Here is an 18,976-nt window from a genome sequence, read left to right as displayed (position 1 = left end):
AAATCACCTGTTAGAAGCTCATATAATCGCCTTCATTATGTTTTAATACAATTCTTACATACTCATTCAAGTTACGGTAAACAAAGAATCAAACATGATCTAATACTTTTCGACAATTTATACTATATCCGTCTATGTGAATTATATCCGTCCCTATTCCGGGTTTGGCTCTGTGCAGTAGAGGTGGATATCACTTTTCACATATGATGGGGGCAAAACAGTTTTGAATTTAAGTACAGGGGAGCTTTTGCTACCTCCATTTTGCTTAGATTGCAGGCTCCCAGTTAAATAGCTATTCATTTTAGTTGACATGATCATCAAAAATCGAGAAATAATATAGCAATACACATGTCTAATACACATGTCTATTACAAGAAAATAATTGAAATTTTACATGCTAATGATGTTATGTGTGTGATTATTTATAAAAAAAACCTTCTCACATAAAGGGCAAGATATAGAACTCTAATCAGTTATTTTTATGCAAACATGCATAGAGATAACTGATTAGAGTTCTATATCTTGTGAGAAAGTTTTTTTAATAATTAATCACATACACAATACACACACAAAATTAGTAGTCAAACTCCTAATCTCCCCGTAAGGGATACATTTGTTTTAACCACCTACTAGGGGTACATTTTTTATAATTAATCACACACACCTCCCACAAGGGGTACATTTTTTTATAATTAATCACACACACCAGTAATCGAATTCCAGACCTCACGCAAGGGGTACAAGAGTTCAATTACTTGATTATATTGTGAGAATGATGCAAATACAATTTTAATTAAATAGAAATGGTGTGCTCACCACTAGCTTAAAATTTATATATATAAGGAGGAACGTTAGCCATGTAATGTCCCAGTCAGACCGCACCACATTCCTCCCTCGAAAGTATTAGCCATGTAATGTCCCAATCTCTTTGAAATTTCATCGTGATGAGAATAAACAGCTGCACAAATTATGTGTCTGGGATTGATTTTGCCAATGCAAGTTTGATTCTTATTCCAAACATAATACCCCATAGAACAAACATTGGACTTCATTTTAACATGTTTATGATAATCCTGCAGAAAGGAAAACATAAAGATAAGCTTTATAAAGATGAACTTTCTAATTATCAAATCTTAAACATGCATGTTTATTTAAACAAATACATATATATATAATTAAAAAACTGGTTTTGTTTTGAAGGAATTAAATCATAAACAAAGCTGCAAGAAGAGTGTTAGTGAGAGAACATATGAAAACAAACCATGCATGAGTGCAGGAATCTTCAGATCTGGAGCTGAGTAAAGTCCTGGAACTATAATACTACACCTTAACTGCAAATCAGTAGATATTATATGAGACTGAAAGAAAATGAATACTTGTGTACGTATATATAAGCACTTTAATATAATTTTTAATTTTTCCAGTTCTTATGAACAATCATAAAGATGTACACGTTTTGAACATGTACAGTGACGCGTCTAAGTAAGGATACATGTACACGTTTTGAACATGTACAGTGACGCGTCTAAGTAAAGATGCACGTGAACATGCACACTGACGCGTGTAAGTAGTTAACATGCACAGATAACTAGGTTATTTATTTTTGCTATTTTTTTGGAATGAATTAAGAATAAAATACGACTATAAATTAAGCTAGTCATTTTTGTCCTAGTGTTCCATCATTTAAAAATATGTGATGTATTGTTTACATTTATTTAAACGCGCGTGCTTTTTTTTTTTACTTTTTACTGCCAATAAAATAATAAAAGAGAGATACTTTTAACTTATCATAGTTAATTTTTTTTTTTAATTTTGTGATACCATTGTTCAACTGATTTGTACTAGACAATTTTCAAAACCAGGCCACTATTTTTTAATTATACATAAATTTAGATAATTTTTAATTTAAAATAAATTATTGAAGTTACGGTTTTTTTTTAAAAATATATACTTTAATAACTTATTTCCCCTTAAATTTCAGTATTCAAATATATAGGGAAATCTAAAATTGTGGGCTTTATATACTGGGCTGTCCCCCCGGGATCTCTCATCCGTATAAAATGTTGGAATAAAAACAGATTTCATTTAACTTGTATTTTGGACTCCTTTTCATAATTTCATTGCATCGAACAGGGGAAAAATAAAAAATTCAGCAAAAATTAAGTGAATAAAATTTACATCTTTCAAATAATATTGATACAAAATTGTAAATTTTAATTTTTCAAATAAAATTAGTAATTTCAGTTTTGATTTTCATTCTATAATATTCTTAGTAAGACAGGGGAAGATGACAGTTTGTGGTTGGTTTTTAGTGCCAATAAAATGAGAGATACATAATTTCATTTTTTAGGATACTACAGTTTGCACTTTTATATCATTTTATATATAGATTTTTCTAAAACATCAAAGTAGTGTTAAAGCATATGTAAGGGGAGTCTTAAAACTTTGATTCATGAAATGAGAACCAGTAGAGTTTAACATAATTTTTATGTAGCTGGAGTAAATTCCATCAACTTGTGATACTCTATCAATTTATCAAACTCTTACTTAATATTTAATGGAGTAGTCAACTGAGTGCAATTACTATTTACACCAAAACTAACATATTTTAATTTATTTTAAGATTTTTTTTCTATCTGTTTCTTCCATTCTCTCCACTGAGAAAATCCCTTTTTAGATCATCAAATAGTAATTAGCGGATTGATTGGGCTTATGACTGCATAAAAATTGGGAAAAAAAGTTGATTCCCTAAGATCAGTAGTTCACAATTTAATTAATGAATTGATGTCATTTATGGGTGCATATGCTCTTACTAATAGCACTTACCAGGATTGTGTAATATATTCATACATTTCGACTATTTCTTTTCAATTGTTCAAAATTCAACCAAAAACTAAACCATGAGTGTTACTGTGTTGAATTTTACTGAAAGTAAGGCATCAGTTGATTTGTGTCCATGAAATGTTCAAATACAAACAATCTTTGTTCGCAAACTCTACAAAGTTCAAAAAAAAAATCACCTGTTAGAAGCTCATATAATCGCCTTCATTATGTTTTAATACAATTCTTACATATTTATTCAAGTGATATGTGTTAAGTAACCGGTCAATCTAAATGGTAGACGAAAATCCAAACATGATCTAATACTTTTCGACAATTTGAATTATATCCATAGACTGTATCCGTCCTTGGTTTCTTTCTTGGTCCAGCCACCTATTCCGGGTTTGGCTCTGTGCAGTAGAAGTGGATATCACTTTTCACCTATGATGGGGGCAAAACAGTTTTGAATTTAAGTACAGGCGAGCTTTTACTACCTCCATTTTACAGGCTCCCAGTTAAATAGCTATTCATTTTAGTTGACATGATCATCAAAAATCGAGAAATAATATAGCAATACACATGTCTAATACAAGTAAAAATAATTGAAATTTTACATGCTAATGATGTTGTGTGTGTGATTAATTATAAAAAAACCTTCTCACATTAAGGATAAGATATAGAACTCTAATCAGTTATTTTTATGCAAACATGCATAGAGATAACTGATTATAGTTCTATATCTTGTGTGAGAAGGTTTTTTTAATAATTAATTACACACAAAACACACACAAAATTAGTAGTCAAACTCCTAATCTCCAATAAAGGATACATTTTTTTTAACCACCTACTAGGGGGGTACATTTTTTATAATTAATCACACACACCTCCTACAAGGGGTACATTTTTTTTATAATTAATCACACACACCAGTAATCGAATTCCAGACCTCACGCAATGGGTACAAGAGTTCAATTTCTTGGTTATATTGTGAGAATGATGCAAATACAATTTTAATTAAATAGAAATGGTGTGCTCACCACTAGCTTAAAATTTATATATATAAGGAGGAACGTTAGCCATGTAATGTCCCAGTCAGACCGCACCACGTTCCTGCCTCGAAAGTATTAGCCATGTAATGTCCCAATCTCTTTGAAATTTCATCGTGAGAATAAACAGTTGCACAAATTATGTGTCTGGGATTGATTTTGCCAATGCCAGTTTGATTCTCCTTCCAAACATAATACCCCACAGAACAAACATTGGACTTCATTTTAACCTGTTTATGATAATCCTGCAGAAAGGAAAACATAAAGATAAGCTTTATAAAGATGAACTTTCTAATTATCAAATCTTAAACATGCATGTTTATTTAAACAAATACATATGTATAATTAAAGAAAAACTGGTTATGTTTTGAAGGAATTAAATCATAAACAAAGCTGCAAGAAGAGTGTTAGTGAGAGAACATATGAAAACTAACCATGCATGTGTGCTTCAGATCTGGAGTTGAGTAAACTCCTGGAACTATGATACTACACCTTAGCTGAAAATCAGTAGATATTAAACGAGACTGAAAGAAAATGAATACTTGTGTATGTATATATAAGCACTTTAATATAATTTTTAATTTTTTCAGCTCATATGTGAACAATCATAAAAATATACATGTTAACATTAACATGCACACTAACATCTGTAAGTAAGGATACGCGTACAACATGCACATATAAGTAATGATCCATGTACACGTTTTGAACATGCACACTGATACCTGTAAGTTAGAATACATGTACAACATGTATATATAAGTAATGATACATGTACACGTTTTGAACATGCACACTGACGCGTGTAAATAAGGATGCATATGAACATGTACACTGACGCGTCTAAATATGGATGCATATGAACATGCACATTGACGCGTGTAAGTATGAGTAGTTAAGTATAAATAGTAAACATGCACGTGTAACTATGATTATTTATTTTTACTAATATTTTTGGAATGAATTAAGAATAAAATAGGACTATAAATTAAGCTAGTCATTTTTGTCCTAGTGTTCCACCATTTAAAAATATGTGATGCAGTGTTTACATTTATTTAAATGCGTTTTTTTTTTACTTTTTACTGCCAATAAAACAATAAAAAGAAAGATACCTTTAACTTATCATAGTCATTTTTTTTAATTTTGTGATACCATTTGTTCAACTAATTTGTACTAGACAATTTTCAAAACCAGGCCACTAATTTGTACTTTTACATAAATTTAGATATTTTTTAATTTAAAATAAATTATTAAAGTTACATTTTTAAAAAAATATACTTTAATTACTTTTTTTCTTAAATTTCAGTATGCAAATAAATAGGGAAATATAAAATTTTGGGCCTTATATACTGGGCCGTCCCCCGGGCTCTCCTATCCATATAAAATGTTGGAATGAAAATTCTCTTACTATGCACATTTCTAATCACAAATTTTAAATTAATTGCACTTTGCACCCCAATTTTGATAAAAATTAAATGTGTACTAGAAATTTGGAAAAAGGAAATTGCATCATTTAATTTATATTTTGGCATTTATTATACACTCCTTTTCATAATTTCATTGATTTGAACAGGGGAAAAAGTTAAGTAAGTTAAATTTTACATCTTTCAAATAATATTAAAAATTAAATATTGATACAAAATTATAAATTTTAAATTTTCAAATAATACCAATAATTTCAGTTTTGATTTTCATTATATAGTATTAATGCCAATATTTTATGATTGTACTATACACTATTTTAATAATTAGCATGATTATATACTTAAATTTAATTATAGCAGAGTTGTAAAATTTTGAAATTAATATTATAAAAATTAAATAAAAACTAAATTTAATAGCATTATTTGAAAATTCAAAATTTATTATTTTATGGTTGGTATGAAGAAAAATTCAATTTTTAATAGTACGTGAAAAAAGATAAAATTTATTTTAATAAAATATATTACAAAATTTTCGATTTTTCCAACATAATGAATTCACAAGTCTGAAGTATAAGGGTGTAAATTAAGATTCTCAAAGTTTAGGTATAAATTTATTTTTGAAATAAAATTTAATGGTATAAAATGCAATTAACCCAAAATTTTGTTAGAAAACATAAACTTTTTTTATGTAATGTTTTCAATTTTCTTCTCATTGTTCCTAGTGTTTTTAAAAAAAAAATCTCCTAGTCAAAGTTCTGTGCTGTGAGCTTAAACATTGAACTCTTTATCGGTTGCATACTCGGGCAAGTCAAGTAGCAATAGAACTGGTACAGAACATGTGAATAAAGTAAGAAACGTCACGAATAATTAATGTTTGAGTTTGAAATGAGAATAAAATAAGGCTTTTGCTAGACCTGTTAGCAATTGAGTATTGTATATTGTATGCCCAAAAATATAAATTAATGATAAATTAATTGATTAGGAAAATGATAGAGGTAAAAAATTAGTAATCAAAATAGTTACAAATATCACATGTTCAATCAATGTTCATTAGTTAAATATAAATAGAACTTATGCATTCATAATAATAGCATCAATTAAATTATTTTATATTACTACATGTCATGTCATTTTGTAATAAATTATGTGACTCTAAATTACTCAATTGATTATTCATATATTATGTGTACATTTTGTGTAAGTATGATAAAAAAAATTGTATTTTAAATGCTAAATTTACGAATATAAAAGTGTTTCAAGTATTTTTCATGTATTAAATATAAAATTGTGTACGTAAATATAAATATATATATATATACATATATATACATATAAATAAATTTTTATTAGGCGCAAATCGGGTTTTAACCGAATTTTTAATCGGGTCGGGCACTTTTGAAAAAAATTGGACCCGAAGTTTTATCGAGCAGGTTTGACTAAAAATATAGTACGTGTTTGAGGGCCAAAGCCTGACCCAAATCGGATCGGAGTTGCCTACATTTTGTTAATTTTTTTTATTGTTAGTAATCTGCAGCCGCTACCTTTTGGGTGTGAATAGTCGGTAAAACACGTGAACCAAGGTAAACCGCTACCGTTCACGCAATAGCGTGTAAACCGCGTGAACCAAGGTAAACTGCTATTTTTTGGATGCGTATTGGGTAAAACCTATGAGTTCACACAATAGCCTGAAAATCACGTGAACCAAGGTAAACCGCATTTAAACGACATGCTTTGACTGATGAGCCATAATCATAAATTCTTCTCCCGTAATATTCGAACATGTGACTAAAAGAATAATTATTCATTTTTAACCAACTGAGTCGATTTTTGCGGGGTTGTTAAATTTTTAGGTCCAGGCTTTTCCACGTCTATGTCATATGTTATTCCAATTTTCTAAACAACTTGGGTAAAAACTTATGTATAAAAAATGTTAAAATTTGAATAAAATCTGACCGGGCCTAACTTTTGTGCACATGATCCCTTGTTTGTTGCAAGGAAAAAAGAAAACAAAGTTCAAATATGACAGGGGAAGTTAAAGACGTGGCCTTCTTATTTCCATTAAATTTTCAAGTTCCTTTTACGGACAATACATGCGTTTCATTTCTCGTTTGACTTATCCTCCAATCACATACATCCATTATATCTCTGCATTAATCGAGCGTATCCGAATTGAATACTGTCATGCTCGACTTATATCGATTAAAGAGAATTAAGCTCGAGCTTAATTATATTCGAACTGAATTTAAATATTTTTCGAGCTAAGCTCGAATAAGTCATGAAACTACAAATATAATCAAACCTACTCGAATTTAATAGTATTAGGCTCGGCTTGATATCGACTATAGAAAATTAGGCTCAAGCTCATAAAATCGAATTCAAATATTTTTCGAGCTGAACTCGAATAACTAATAAATTTACTCACTAACACCTCTACATGTAATATATATATATATATAATATTTCATTTCTATGCTCTAACAATCGTTTGCCCGTAGACATTGGCCGCTATATAAAACGAATAAAATCAAGGTACATACAGCGCAAGCCATCTTGAGTTTACTAGTACTCATCTCGAGTTCTCTTTCAGTCCATTCTTCATTTTCATTTCCACAGTCTTCTGAGGTTTGTCTTAAATTCTCTCTATGATTTATAAACATATGCACCCTACTTACATTATGTTCATAAACATGTATATCATACATTAACACATGTACATAGTTGGGTTCAAACGAGAATTCGAGAAATAGAGAAAAACATAAAACATTTGATTTTCGGGTTCTCATTTGAGCAAGACCCGTATTACACGTACAAACACATTGTACTAAGTTGATATTTTGTGAAATGCAACAGATGAGAATTGCGGTGATCGGAGCGGGGATTAGCGGCCTTGTTTCGGCGTATGTTCTAGCTAAAGCTGGCGTTGATGTGGTGCTTTACGAGAAAGAAGATAGTCTTGGTGGCCATGCTAAGACCGTCACCGTGGACGATGGCGTTGACTTGGACCTTGGTTTCATGGTCTTCAATCGAGTAACTACTCTTTCCTTATACTTGTCATTATTTCTTCTTTCGAAATCGATAATTTGGTGCAATATTTTGATGATTTTTTAGTGGTCATTGTGGATGCAACCTAGCCTTATCCTTTAAGTATCAAAGTTTATGAAATTTCTATGTTTAGTTTGATACTCGTTCAAATTAGAGTGGTAAGTGTTTAATTGTCGGATATCGTAGATTTAATTCTCGTTGGTAAGTGATACCTTCTAGGTTGGGTCATGTGTTGGTTAAACTTTATCTAACATATTACTCCAGGGGCGTTGCGTTGTATTTATATTTCAAGGTACCAGATTTAAGCAATTTTTTTTAGGCGGTAGGGCATTTCTCCTTTCCGCGGATCGCGGATATTATGAGCGGAAATAATATAAGGGTTCTGGAGCAGTCTGTTAGATATGACTTATATAACACACGATTGTTAGGGATTGACACCCTTTTAAGATATCCGAGATTTAATTCTCGTTCATCCGAGAATTATTAAAATAAGTATGATACACTATGTAAGTTTCTAAACTTTACCAAAAATAATCAATTCCGAGTAATTGGAGGATTCGAGATTACTAGCAAGTACATGATTTCTTGACATTAATCATTATTAGGAAAAAGTGAAATAAGTCACCCTCACACATTTTCATTTTCTTTTTGTAATTAGTTTGATATTTTTAATGTAGTCTAAGGTAATTTATGTTGGGAGTCGTCTATCGTTTTTGAAAACGACGTATTGCAATTAATTTCATTAGTATGAGATTTTTAAGAATTAGTCCAAAATAAATTCATACGGGCTCAACTGAAAGAGGAACAATGTCCGTGGAGTTAAAACTTGCTTGCGGCCCGGGTAATATTGTTTTACAGGGACAGCAGTTGACAATTGTTTGTTAATGTTTTCATATAAAAGTTGTAGCTATACTACAGGGTGTACTGGGTACAGTTACTGCCAAAAAGGTATGTGATAGATAATGAAAGAACATAGCAGAAGGCAAGTTGAACCAACCCTACATGACAGCCTTGAGGTTTTAATATGTGGTTGTAGAATCATCTACTAGTAGTTATATACAGTTATTAACAAGATTACAAATGAAACTAATTATTAATTTGATGTTAATATGGAAGTATCTAGCAACTAGTTGGTAAACTTTACTCTAATATAAATGATTAGGATTAGTGTATATATTAGTCTTCTAATGATAGTTGAGTGATAGTATAATGTGATTGTAAGCTAAACCTTAAGACTAATTTTTAATCTCTAATTTGAAGGAAAAAGACCTTTTAACAAACTTAATCAACCTTTTTGCGTTAGGTGTGGTTTCTTAAGTATATTTTATCAGGACTATTATTTGTTAGTTAGCTTGTTAGTAATTGCAAAAGAAGCTGAACTCGAGTTTTTTATCGAATCAAATGAAACTATACACAAATCGGACTTAAATAAAGATTAGCTTGTTTCGATAAAACTTGTGAAATAACTTTAACACATTAGCTAATAATCTGACAAATCGAGGATAATTAAACCTTTCCTGAGTTATTGAACCGAACTCGAGACAAACACCAATAATTGAACCAATGGAGAGCCTAACTTAAGCTGAACCCAAAAAGATGGCATTGCTATATTGTTTACAGTACAAGTGTTAGATTTCATTCACAGTTGAATAGATTTTTTCTCCATTTATTAAAATTTGGAAGTTTAGGCAGGGAACAGCATAGCATGCATGGTACATCTATTATAAATGACAATATAATGTGATAAGGTCAGGATAAGTGGGACCCTTATACAAGAATCTTTATGTTGCTGGGCTTGATCACAAGCTTAGATAAATGGCTTGTTCAGTAGAGTACATTCTCTGGTTTTCACTGTGGAAATTTTACCTGGCTCAGCTTGAATTTTTAATTAAAACATGTTTTATTTATTGAAAATGTTAGGTATATTGTTAAACCTTACCCATGTAGGTGAATTGTCTTATTTTTAATTATCTAAAGTAGGGGGTCAAGATTATTCTCAATGATATAAGATCTAATATATGATTCATATTATATTTTACAACATGTTGATTCTTTGATCTGTGGTTCCTGATTCTTTGTTTGGTCTATAGTTAAACACCAGAAATGTACTTTTGATGCTTCTATATTATCAATATTATTGACATTTGATATAAAAGGATGCTTGTACAGTGGAAAATTGATTTTTAGGCATTAGAAAAAGGGTCCAGAATTTTTGGAGACCGATTATCGAACATATGTAATGACTGGATTGTCAAAGACGGGGTGTCTTTACGCAAATAGCATCTCCATTCCTTTGGGGTGGAGGTAAAGTTTGCGTACATCTTACCATGCTTTAGAAGTGAGATGTACTGGCTGTGTTTGTTTCAGCCAGTTTGGAAAATGTTTTATGGTTTTTTGATGTGCCTTAAGATCTGATATTTATGCTACCAGTTATCTCCATAATGGACCAACTCTTGCTACCATTCAATGTGACAGCATGAAAGTGGTGGTAACTCTTATCTCTGTTGTGTACATTGTTTTCTGTCCGATGTCTTCTTACTTGGGGACTGTAATTAAATACAGGTCACATATCCAAACATGATGGAGTTCTTCGAGAGTCTTGGAGTTGACATGGAGGTATCGGACATGTCCTTGTCTGTAAGTTTAGAAAATGGCCGGGGCTATGAGTGGGGAAGTCGTGGGGGTTTGTCCGGTCTCTTCTCCCAAAAGAAGAATGCCTTAAATCCGTACTTTTGGCAAATGATACGAGAAATATTCAAGTTCAAAAATGATGTTATCAGGTATTTTTCAGTGATTTTCAGTTCTTTCTAAAAAAATTAACCTGGCTAGAGCATGTAAAAACAAAATGAGTAGAAATTATTTGCCCCCTCATATGTAGGAAACTCCAGATATTAATTAAGAAAGAAAGCAACAAAGACATTCTACTGTAATAAAAATCTTAGCAAACGTGGACTGCACACTGCTATTTAGTTGAACATATCAAATTCTAGTCATGCAATATAAGCTGTATTTCCTCTTCAGGTGTAAAGAGTTAAATTTTTGGATTTATATTTTGTCTATCAACTTAGATTGGTTGGTTCATTTTTCAAATGATAACTGTTGCAGATACGTTGAAGATCTTGAAAACAATCCAGACATTGATCGCAAAGAAACACTGGGTCATTTTATCAGCTCTCATGGTTACTCGGATTTATTTCAGAAAGCATATCTTGTATGACTGCTATGACATATTCTCTCAAATCCAAATTAATTTTTAATGATTGTAATAACTTACTGCTAAATATTACAGATTCCGATGTGTTCATCAATTTGGTCTTCTCCTTCAGAAGGAGTGATGAACTTTTCTGCCTATGCAATTCTATCCTTTTGCCGCAATCACCATCTACTCCAGGTACCCAATTTGCAAGTTTAGTTGAAAGGCATTCTAAACTTAACTCATGTCTGAACACTATTACTCTGGAATTTTGCGGAGATATTTAAAGCATTTCTAACAGCCTCAACCGTTGGTTTTCCTACAGCTTTTTGGGCGTCCACAGTGGCTTACTGTAAGATGTCGATCACATAGCTATGTCAACAAGGTGACATATATATTATCGAATTTCTCAATTTTTGGAATTAACGCTCAAGAATATTAAATTTTAAATCATATACTACCTGATACTGAAATGGTAAGCTTGGCAATAGGTAAAAGAAGAGCTGATTAGTAGAGGTTGTCAGGTATTTAGTGGTTGCTCAGTACAATCTGTTACAGCAGCTGATGGGGGTAAGTGCTTAAATTCATTGGGGCAACTTAATTAACTTAACTTTGATTTGAATCTAAATATCTTTGTTTTAGGGATTATATTTAATTTTATTTTGCAGCATTGATATATTTAGGATCCCACTGAGTTTGAATTATGTAACTGTTTCACTAGGCAGTTGTATAGTACTGAGCATTTGTCTAAAGATTATACTGCACCAAATCTCATCACAAAAATTAATGGATTGAGCAGGTTGTGATGTTATTTGTGAAGATGGATCTCAAACAAGGTATGATGGATGTATAATGGCTGTGCATGCCCCAGATGCTTTGAAAATCTTAGGGCAGGCGACTTATGATGAAACAAGAATACTTGGAGCTTTTCAATATGAGTACAGGTACTATCTGTTATGTGCATACAAAAATTGTATTGCAATAGGGTTCTACTTTGGCGAATGTCAGAGTTAAGAACTTAGGGTACAAATATGAAAGGTTTTCTGTCAAAATGCAAGTCATTCTTATATCTTTTTGGCAGTGATATTTATCTTCACCGTGACACAAATTTAATGCCCAAAAATCCAGCTGCGTGGAGTTCGTGGAACTTTCGGGGAGATGTGAATAATAAAGTTTGCCTCACATATTGGCTCAATGTTCTCCAGGTTAGTTGTTCTTCGTGTTTCATAATTCAAACGTGTGTTTTTAAGATAAAAAAACATGTGCTCAAATCTAGCACAAAAAAACAGGTGCTCAACCTATTAGTAGACTTGATTACTTGATAGGCTTGAGTTTTAAATTCAGAATATGATATCCCAATGTTCAGATAAATTACAGGAAGGAACAAACCTAAAAATAGAAAAAATCGTTGGACAAGCTGGTTTCTTCCAGAAGAAATGATATATCTTGTCAAATGAGAAAATGGATTTGGCATTTAGCTTCAAAAGGAAATGGATTTGGCATCACCTCAATAAAGTTCTTTTAATCATCAAAATTCATTAATTTTTCATTATTGATGATGAATCCGCTTCTTGGTTCATGATTAATATTATTGAGTTGCATAACCACAACAAGAATCAAAGCAAAAGTTCTTTTCATTATACTCAAAGTTGATGATAAATACAATCATATTTATGCTGTGTGCAGAACATCAGTCAGAAAGGGTTACCATATCTGGTAACTCTTAATCCCCCAGTTGTACCAAATCACACCTTGCTTAAGTGGACAACTGGCCATCCGGTCCCCAATGTTGCCGCGTCAAAAGCATCACTTGATCTTGATAACATTCAAGGGAAGAGAAACATTTGGTTCTGTGGAGCTTACCAAGGTGAGGAAGTTTGTTAGTGCCAAAAACAAGCTGTATACCTTTTTTAAAGTTGAAATTAGTGCATTCACTACGTGAGCGTATTTCATAAAATACTCCAATTTTTGAATTGAAGTATATACGTAAATATAATGGTAAACTGAGACAGTAGATAAGAATTTCGGTGCTGGTTTGGTGGTACTGTCAACATTGTTCTTCTGGTGAGATATACAGGAGTGAGAAGGGAAACTGATAAGAGTTTAAACTTTCCTTTTGAAAGAAACCGGTAAGAGAGGGAACTTTCCACTTTGAGACAACAACTTTTCATTCTCAAGAAGTCATCCTGGGAAGGGTCTTCCTAACACCTTGAGGTTTTAGAGTGACCGGTTCCTTAACACATGCCTTGCGCCATTGTCCACAATCTTGAAGGCCACAGATTTCCTCATTCGACCTTAATATTTTTGTTATAATTATTTCTGTTGCAGTTAATTCAAAAATAGATTATCAGAGTATTTACCAAAATAAAATAAAATGTCCAGTATCACAAAATCAGTATCATATATCTCCTTTTTAAATTTTCAGTGTGATGAAACTTTAAAAGATTATTTTAACTATAATTGAGATATCAAAATGATTTAATTTCTAACATGTGTTGGTATCGTGGTACTTCTTTCAGGCTATGGATTCCATGAGGATGGATTAAAGGTACTGTAACTTAAAAAAATATGCATGCTTATCTTTTTTGCATAATATATAACAACTGTACAAGTTCATCGCAAGTAATAGGATAATAAAAAAGGGGGTTACACATAAGCTTATGAACTGCTTTGGGGTTATAAAAATGGTGCTAAAGAGTGGCGGGGATGATGTGATATCTTTGTCAGCAAGTTCAACACAAACATTAAAAGTTTGGTGAAAAGAGGGCCTCTGATTCTCTTTAATAGCGGAACATCACTTTATAGTACCTTTTCTATGTAACAATGTTGTTGGTGATGTAAACCTCTAATAAAACTAATGTAAAATTGAATTGTCAATCTGATTCAAAACTATAGTTGCCAGTATATAATCAAAGGTAAATTATTGCTAACATTGGACTCAAAATGCAGGCTGGTATGGTCGCCGCAAACAGTGTAATCAGAAAGAATTCTACCCTTTTAAAAAATCCTAAACATATGGTTCTTTCCACGTTAGAATCCGGGGCACGCCTCTTTGTCACTAGATTCCTTGGAAGCTATATCACTACCGGATGCTTAATGTGAGTTGCTAATAATAAATTTCTTTAGTTTTCTGTTGGTGGAATGTCAAATTATATTTTTTCATGATATTATTATTGCCCTGATTATATTAATGCCATTTAAAAGGTTGAATGTTGCATGTACTTATGTTTTAAATTCCGATGTCTCGCTGCAGTCATTTTATTTTATTTTCCAATTTTTATAACATATCAACTATATGAAGATTACCTGATTTTGTTTAGCTGACTTGCTGCTGCAGCTTATTGGAAGAAGGAGGTACACTTTTTACCTTCGAAGGGACTGCAAAGAAAAGTTCTCTGAAGGTTTATCTAAGAGTTCACAGTCCTCAGTTTTATTGGAAGGTAAACAGATTAACTTTGATACTTATGCAGAAATGTATAATTTAATAGTCATGATTAGAGATGATCAAAATGTTTGAATAGTGTTTACTGACAATTGTCAGATTTCTCAAACAGACATCAGTTCTGCAAGATTTATCGTCAGGCCTCGGGCGTAGATTAGTTTACTGCAATAACTTTTGTCAAATTTAATCTTTTCTTATATATTCTTCATGTGGGAAAAAAAATCGGCAGATTGTCACACAAGCTGATTTAGGCCTTGCGGATGCCTATATTAATGGCGATTTTTCATTTGTTGACAAGAAAGAAGGTCTTCTGAATCTTTTTATGGTAAGAGAAGTAGTCAACAATTAAATATCATGTCTTTCCGGTTTATATTTTCCTTGATGGAATCTACTCCACAGATTTTTATCGCCAACAGAGATTTGAAAACTTCCATGTCAAGAGTAAAAAACCAAAGGTATTATTTCTAAATAAAAATCGTTGTTAAATTTTATTAATGAGCTACTGAGTATTAATACTTCTACGCGTACTTGGGTTTTTCCAGGGGCTGGTGGACACCAATGTTTTTAACCGCAGGAATAGCATCTGCCAAATATTTTTTCCATCATGTTTCAAGACAAAACACTCTTACTCAAGCTCGCAGGAACATCTCTCGTCATTATGACTTGGTCTGTGATTCTATTGGAACCTGAGATTTCCTTCTTGCTACAAGATAACAATTTTGTAGAAACAAATATATTGGCCTAGCATAAGTTAAGGCACCACTTAGCTGACAAATTGTCTTTGTTTTCATGTTCCAGTCAAATGAACTTTTTGGTCTATTCTTAGATGAAACAATGACTTACTCGTGTGCAAAATTTAAGGTCAGGTTTCTATCATCCGTTAGTTCAGACAAAAAATTAAATTTATCTTCGACATTGACAATAATGTATTCATGTTTTGCCCATTTCTCTAAAAGATGGAGGGTGAAGACTTAAAAAGTGCACAGCAAAGAAAAATCTCTATGCTAATTGAGAAGGTGAGTCCTAAAGTCATAATTCCCCGGAGCTGTTTTTTGTAAATTCATATTTTTGTTCATCTATATTGAAACATCTGCATATATTCCTGCCTTCAAATTGATTCAGGCAAGAGTTAAGAAGGACCATGAAGTTCTTGAAATTGGATGTGGATGGGGAAGTCTAGCAATAGAAATTGTCAAACGAACTGGATGTAAATACACCGGCATTACCCTTTCTGAGGAGCAACAAAGATATGCAGAAATGAAAGTAAAAGAAGCCGGACTTCAGGTACAGCATTTGACAAAAATAAACCTTCATCTATACCTTTACACATTATCTTACTCATTTATATGAATACACAAACCAACTTCATTTTCAGAACAACATAAAGTTTCTTCTGTGTGACTATCGCCAACTGCAAGAAACCAATAAATTTGATCGTATTATATCCTGGTAAGTCTATTGAAACGTAAACTTGCACCTGAAGTTCATATTCTATGAATTGATAAAAATAATTAACCAACATCACATGCAGTGAGATGTTAGAAGCGGTTGGTCATGAATATATGGAGGAATTTTTTGGTTGCTGTGAATCATTGTTGGCGGAAGATGGAATTTTTGTTCTTCAGGTATCAGCCACATGCACATATAAAAAATCAAAGGAAACCATTCGTACCTGAACTCATGTTTACTTAATTTGAAAATTCCCAGTTCATATCGATACCAGATGAACGATATGACGAGTACAGACGAAGTTCTGACTTTATAAAAGAGTATATATTTCCTGGTGGATGTTTGCCTTCGCTCAGTAGAGTCACATCAGCGATGGCAGCTTCATCCAGGCTATGGTAAGAGTCCAAGTTAATATTTACCCCTTTTTTATGTTTGTTTTATCAGTAAAAGTCGAAACAATTTAAGAAATCACAATACAAATGCAGTGTGGAACATGTCGAAAACATGGGGATCCATTACTACCAGACTCTTAGGTGTTGGAGAACGAACTTCTTGGAAAAACAAAGGTGTGCTTAATATCATCAGAATGATTGTATAAATTAAGATCAAAGTTGAAACAGCAACACAAAAGTTGTTGTATTTTGTTATTCGCAGCTACAAGTATTATTGGGTGTATAATTTAAGAAGTCTAAAACTGTGAAACTGTTTAATGCTTTTGTTACTAGCAAAATTCTTGCTCTGGGGTTCGACCAGAAGTTCATTCGTACCTGGGAATATTATTTTGATTATTGCGCAGCCGGTTTCAAGACTCACACACTCGGAAATTATCAGGTATTTTTATCAAGAAGTTACATTATATTAAATTTGTTTAGCAAAGTGACCTACAAATCAACACTCAAGTTATAGGAGCATGATTTATATATTGAACTTGAGACCTTTGATATCATGTTAAGTAATCAACTCATCTAAAAATCATATATTATATTCTAACAAAGAAAATATTTGAAATTATGGGAAAAGAATATGGATTTTTTTCCATCTGATTTGTATCTGCTGAATGCAAGAAATGTGCCTGCTCTGAAACTGCAGGTTGTTTTCTCCCGTCCTGGCAATGTTGGCGCTCTGGGTAATCCATACATAGCCATACCATCAGCAGAGCATTGAAGTCCTCAATGAAAGTCGTTAAATTCTACAATTGGTTGCACCTTCTTGAGGATATAACCGACATCTTACATGTCAAGAGCAATTATTTCATAGATTCTTGAATTCCTTCTTTTAGGTTGATAAGTACAATATGTTAATCATTATATACTATCTGGCCATATCTAGAAGAAATGCTAGGATTTCAGATTATTTTTTTTACCATTATTGCAAGTGAGGGATGGAGGAGAGATTTGGGGATTACGGGGATCAAACCTAATACATTTCTTTTGTGTGCACTGTTATTCAATTTATGTAATTGATAACTTGTATTACTGTCCCTTTTACTGTATTATGACACTGGTAATTTCCTTGACACGATACTCACTTATGTGTCTATGGAACATCTTGGTTATACTTTTCCACATAACAGACAAGATCTAGTACTGCAATGTGATGTTACATTCACTAAAATCTGTCGATAATATGTTCTACGCGCTTATGGTTTTTAATGATTAGATTCCAAGAAGTACCACGTTCACTCCTGGACAAATGTTACTCAGGCGTAGAGACTCTCTTACTTGGGATATTGAGACCAGATTCTGATGCAGGGACTGAGAATGGCAAAGCTATCATATGTAAAAATTACAAAAGAAGCTCTAGTAGCATTCAACAAATTTCGTCAGGTACCTTTGTTGTTCTTCCTCTACTGTTGGACTAATCACATTCCAGTTACTTCCTCTTGTACTTTCTTGTAATGACGGTATGTCTATTTTAGTATATGCAGCATCTAGAACTCCTGTTTCCAGTAGGATGACTTCGGTGTTATTCATCAGAGTAGGATCACATAACCAGTTACTGTTCCTCTATTTAACTCCATGAGCGGGTCTCTTTCCGCCTGCATTCCCTAAACTTGTCTCATACGGGATCCTATTTGATAGCACCTGAATTGTGCTAACATGAAAACTGTAAAGTAAATTTGCTAAGAGAAATTTCTCTTATGTAACTCCACTGTTATGCATCACCACAGACATCAGATAGTGTATATGCATTGTATCTTCTTTAAACGGAAATTACACATTAAATGAATGCGTAGTAGCAGATAGAGAGCTCTTAATCTGGATATCTGATGTTCAGCGAAATCTACTCAGCTTAAACCTTGTCTACTTGCTTAACTGAGTCTAGATTTTTTTTAAATTTTTGGGGAACTTATACTGTTGATTTGATATGATCTTTCGGCTTCTACCTCAATTTTTTTAGAAATATATTGTAGTGCTGTGTTTCCCACTACTAGCATCATTATCCACCCACTATTCTGGCCTATAGAAACTGCTGTTTGTGAAGTTTGCTGACTTGTTTAAGCTTTACCGTCCACCTAGATGTCCATTATTTATTCTACTACTTTGCGCCTAGTCTGCTG

General features: G+C 32.4%; 1 protein-coding gene and 2 long non-coding RNA genes across 6 annotated transcripts; 1 reads left to right on the top strand and 2 right to left on the bottom strand.

Annotated features, from left to right (window-relative positions):
• Positions 1-3: 3 nt before the first annotated feature.
• LOC141723705 (uncharacterized) lies at positions 4-1,395 on the bottom strand. Its single transcript, XR_012576341.1, has 3 exons — positions 1,262-1,395; positions 817-1,073; positions 4-292 (listed from the first exon to the last, which is right to left on the bottom strand). It is a non-coding gene; the product is annotated as an uncharacterized LOC141723705 (long non-coding RNA).
• Positions 1,396-3,109: 1,714 nt separating this feature from the next.
• LOC141723699 (uncharacterized) lies at positions 3,110-4,376 on the bottom strand. Its single transcript, XR_012576340.1, has 3 exons — positions 4,301-4,376; positions 3,858-4,111; positions 3,110-3,261 (listed from the first exon to the last, which is right to left on the bottom strand). It is a non-coding gene; the product is annotated as an uncharacterized LOC141723699 (long non-coding RNA).
• Positions 4,377-7,778: 3,402 nt separating this feature from the next.
• On the top strand, positions 7,779-18,580 carry LOC141675741 (uncharacterized). 4 transcript variants are annotated; one of them, XM_074482064.1, is made up of 26 exons: positions 7,779-7,912; positions 8,141-8,317; positions 10,895-11,112; positions 11,438-11,543; positions 11,622-11,723; positions 11,851-11,910; positions 12,017-12,095; positions 12,325-12,469; positions 12,607-12,730; positions 13,212-13,392; positions 14,045-14,073; positions 14,475-14,623; positions 14,863-14,965; positions 15,197-15,292; positions 15,367-15,422; positions 15,510-15,633; positions 15,766-15,828; positions 15,924-15,983; positions 16,090-16,251; positions 16,343-16,416; positions 16,499-16,592; positions 16,675-16,811; positions 16,902-16,982; positions 17,142-17,247; positions 17,506-18,242; positions 18,335-18,580. In XM_074482064.1, exons 2-25 carry the CDS (start codon positions 8,141-8,143, stop codon positions 17,578-17,580), a joined length of 2,601 nt encoding a protein of 866 aa, XP_074338165.1. In that variant the 5' UTR covers positions 7,779-7,912; the 3' UTR covers positions 17,581-18,242; positions 18,335-18,580. The 4 variants fall into 4 exon arrangements, with proteins under 4 accessions (XP_074338165.1, XP_074338164.1, XP_074338163.1 ...); XM_074482063.1 differs by lacking the exon at positions 7,779-7,912 and having other exon boundaries at positions 8,132-8,317; positions 18,344-18,580; XM_074482062.1 differs by lacking the exon at positions 7,779-7,912 and having other exon boundaries at positions 8,132-8,317.
• The last annotated feature ends 396 nt before the right edge of the window (positions 18,581-18,976 follow it).

This window comes from Apium graveolens, chromosome 1 (genome assembly GCF_009905375.1).
Source record: "Apium graveolens cultivar Ventura chromosome 1, ASM990537v1, whole genome shotgun sequence".
Classification (NCBI taxonomy): Eukaryota; Viridiplantae; Streptophyta; class Magnoliopsida; order Apiales; family Apiaceae; genus Apium; species Apium graveolens.
This window is presented reverse-complemented; position numbering and strand designations above follow the sequence as displayed.

What these genes read in the sequence shown, in the direction of transcription:
- LOC141675741 (XM_074482063.1), top strand. Translation starts at nt 8,132, where the DNA reads ATGCAACAGATGAGAATTGCGGTGATCGGAGCGGGGATTAGCGGCCTT. An exon ending in GCTTTTCAATATGAGTACAG is followed by an intron (nt 12,470 to 12,606) that starts GTACTATCTGTT and finishes TCTTTTTGGCAG; the next exon opens with TGATATTTATCTTCACCGTG. An exon ending in AACTTCTTGGAAAAACAAAG is followed by an intron (nt 16,983 to 17,141) that starts GTGTGCTTAATA and finishes TTTTGTTACTAG; the next exon opens with CAAAATTCTTGCTCTGGGGT.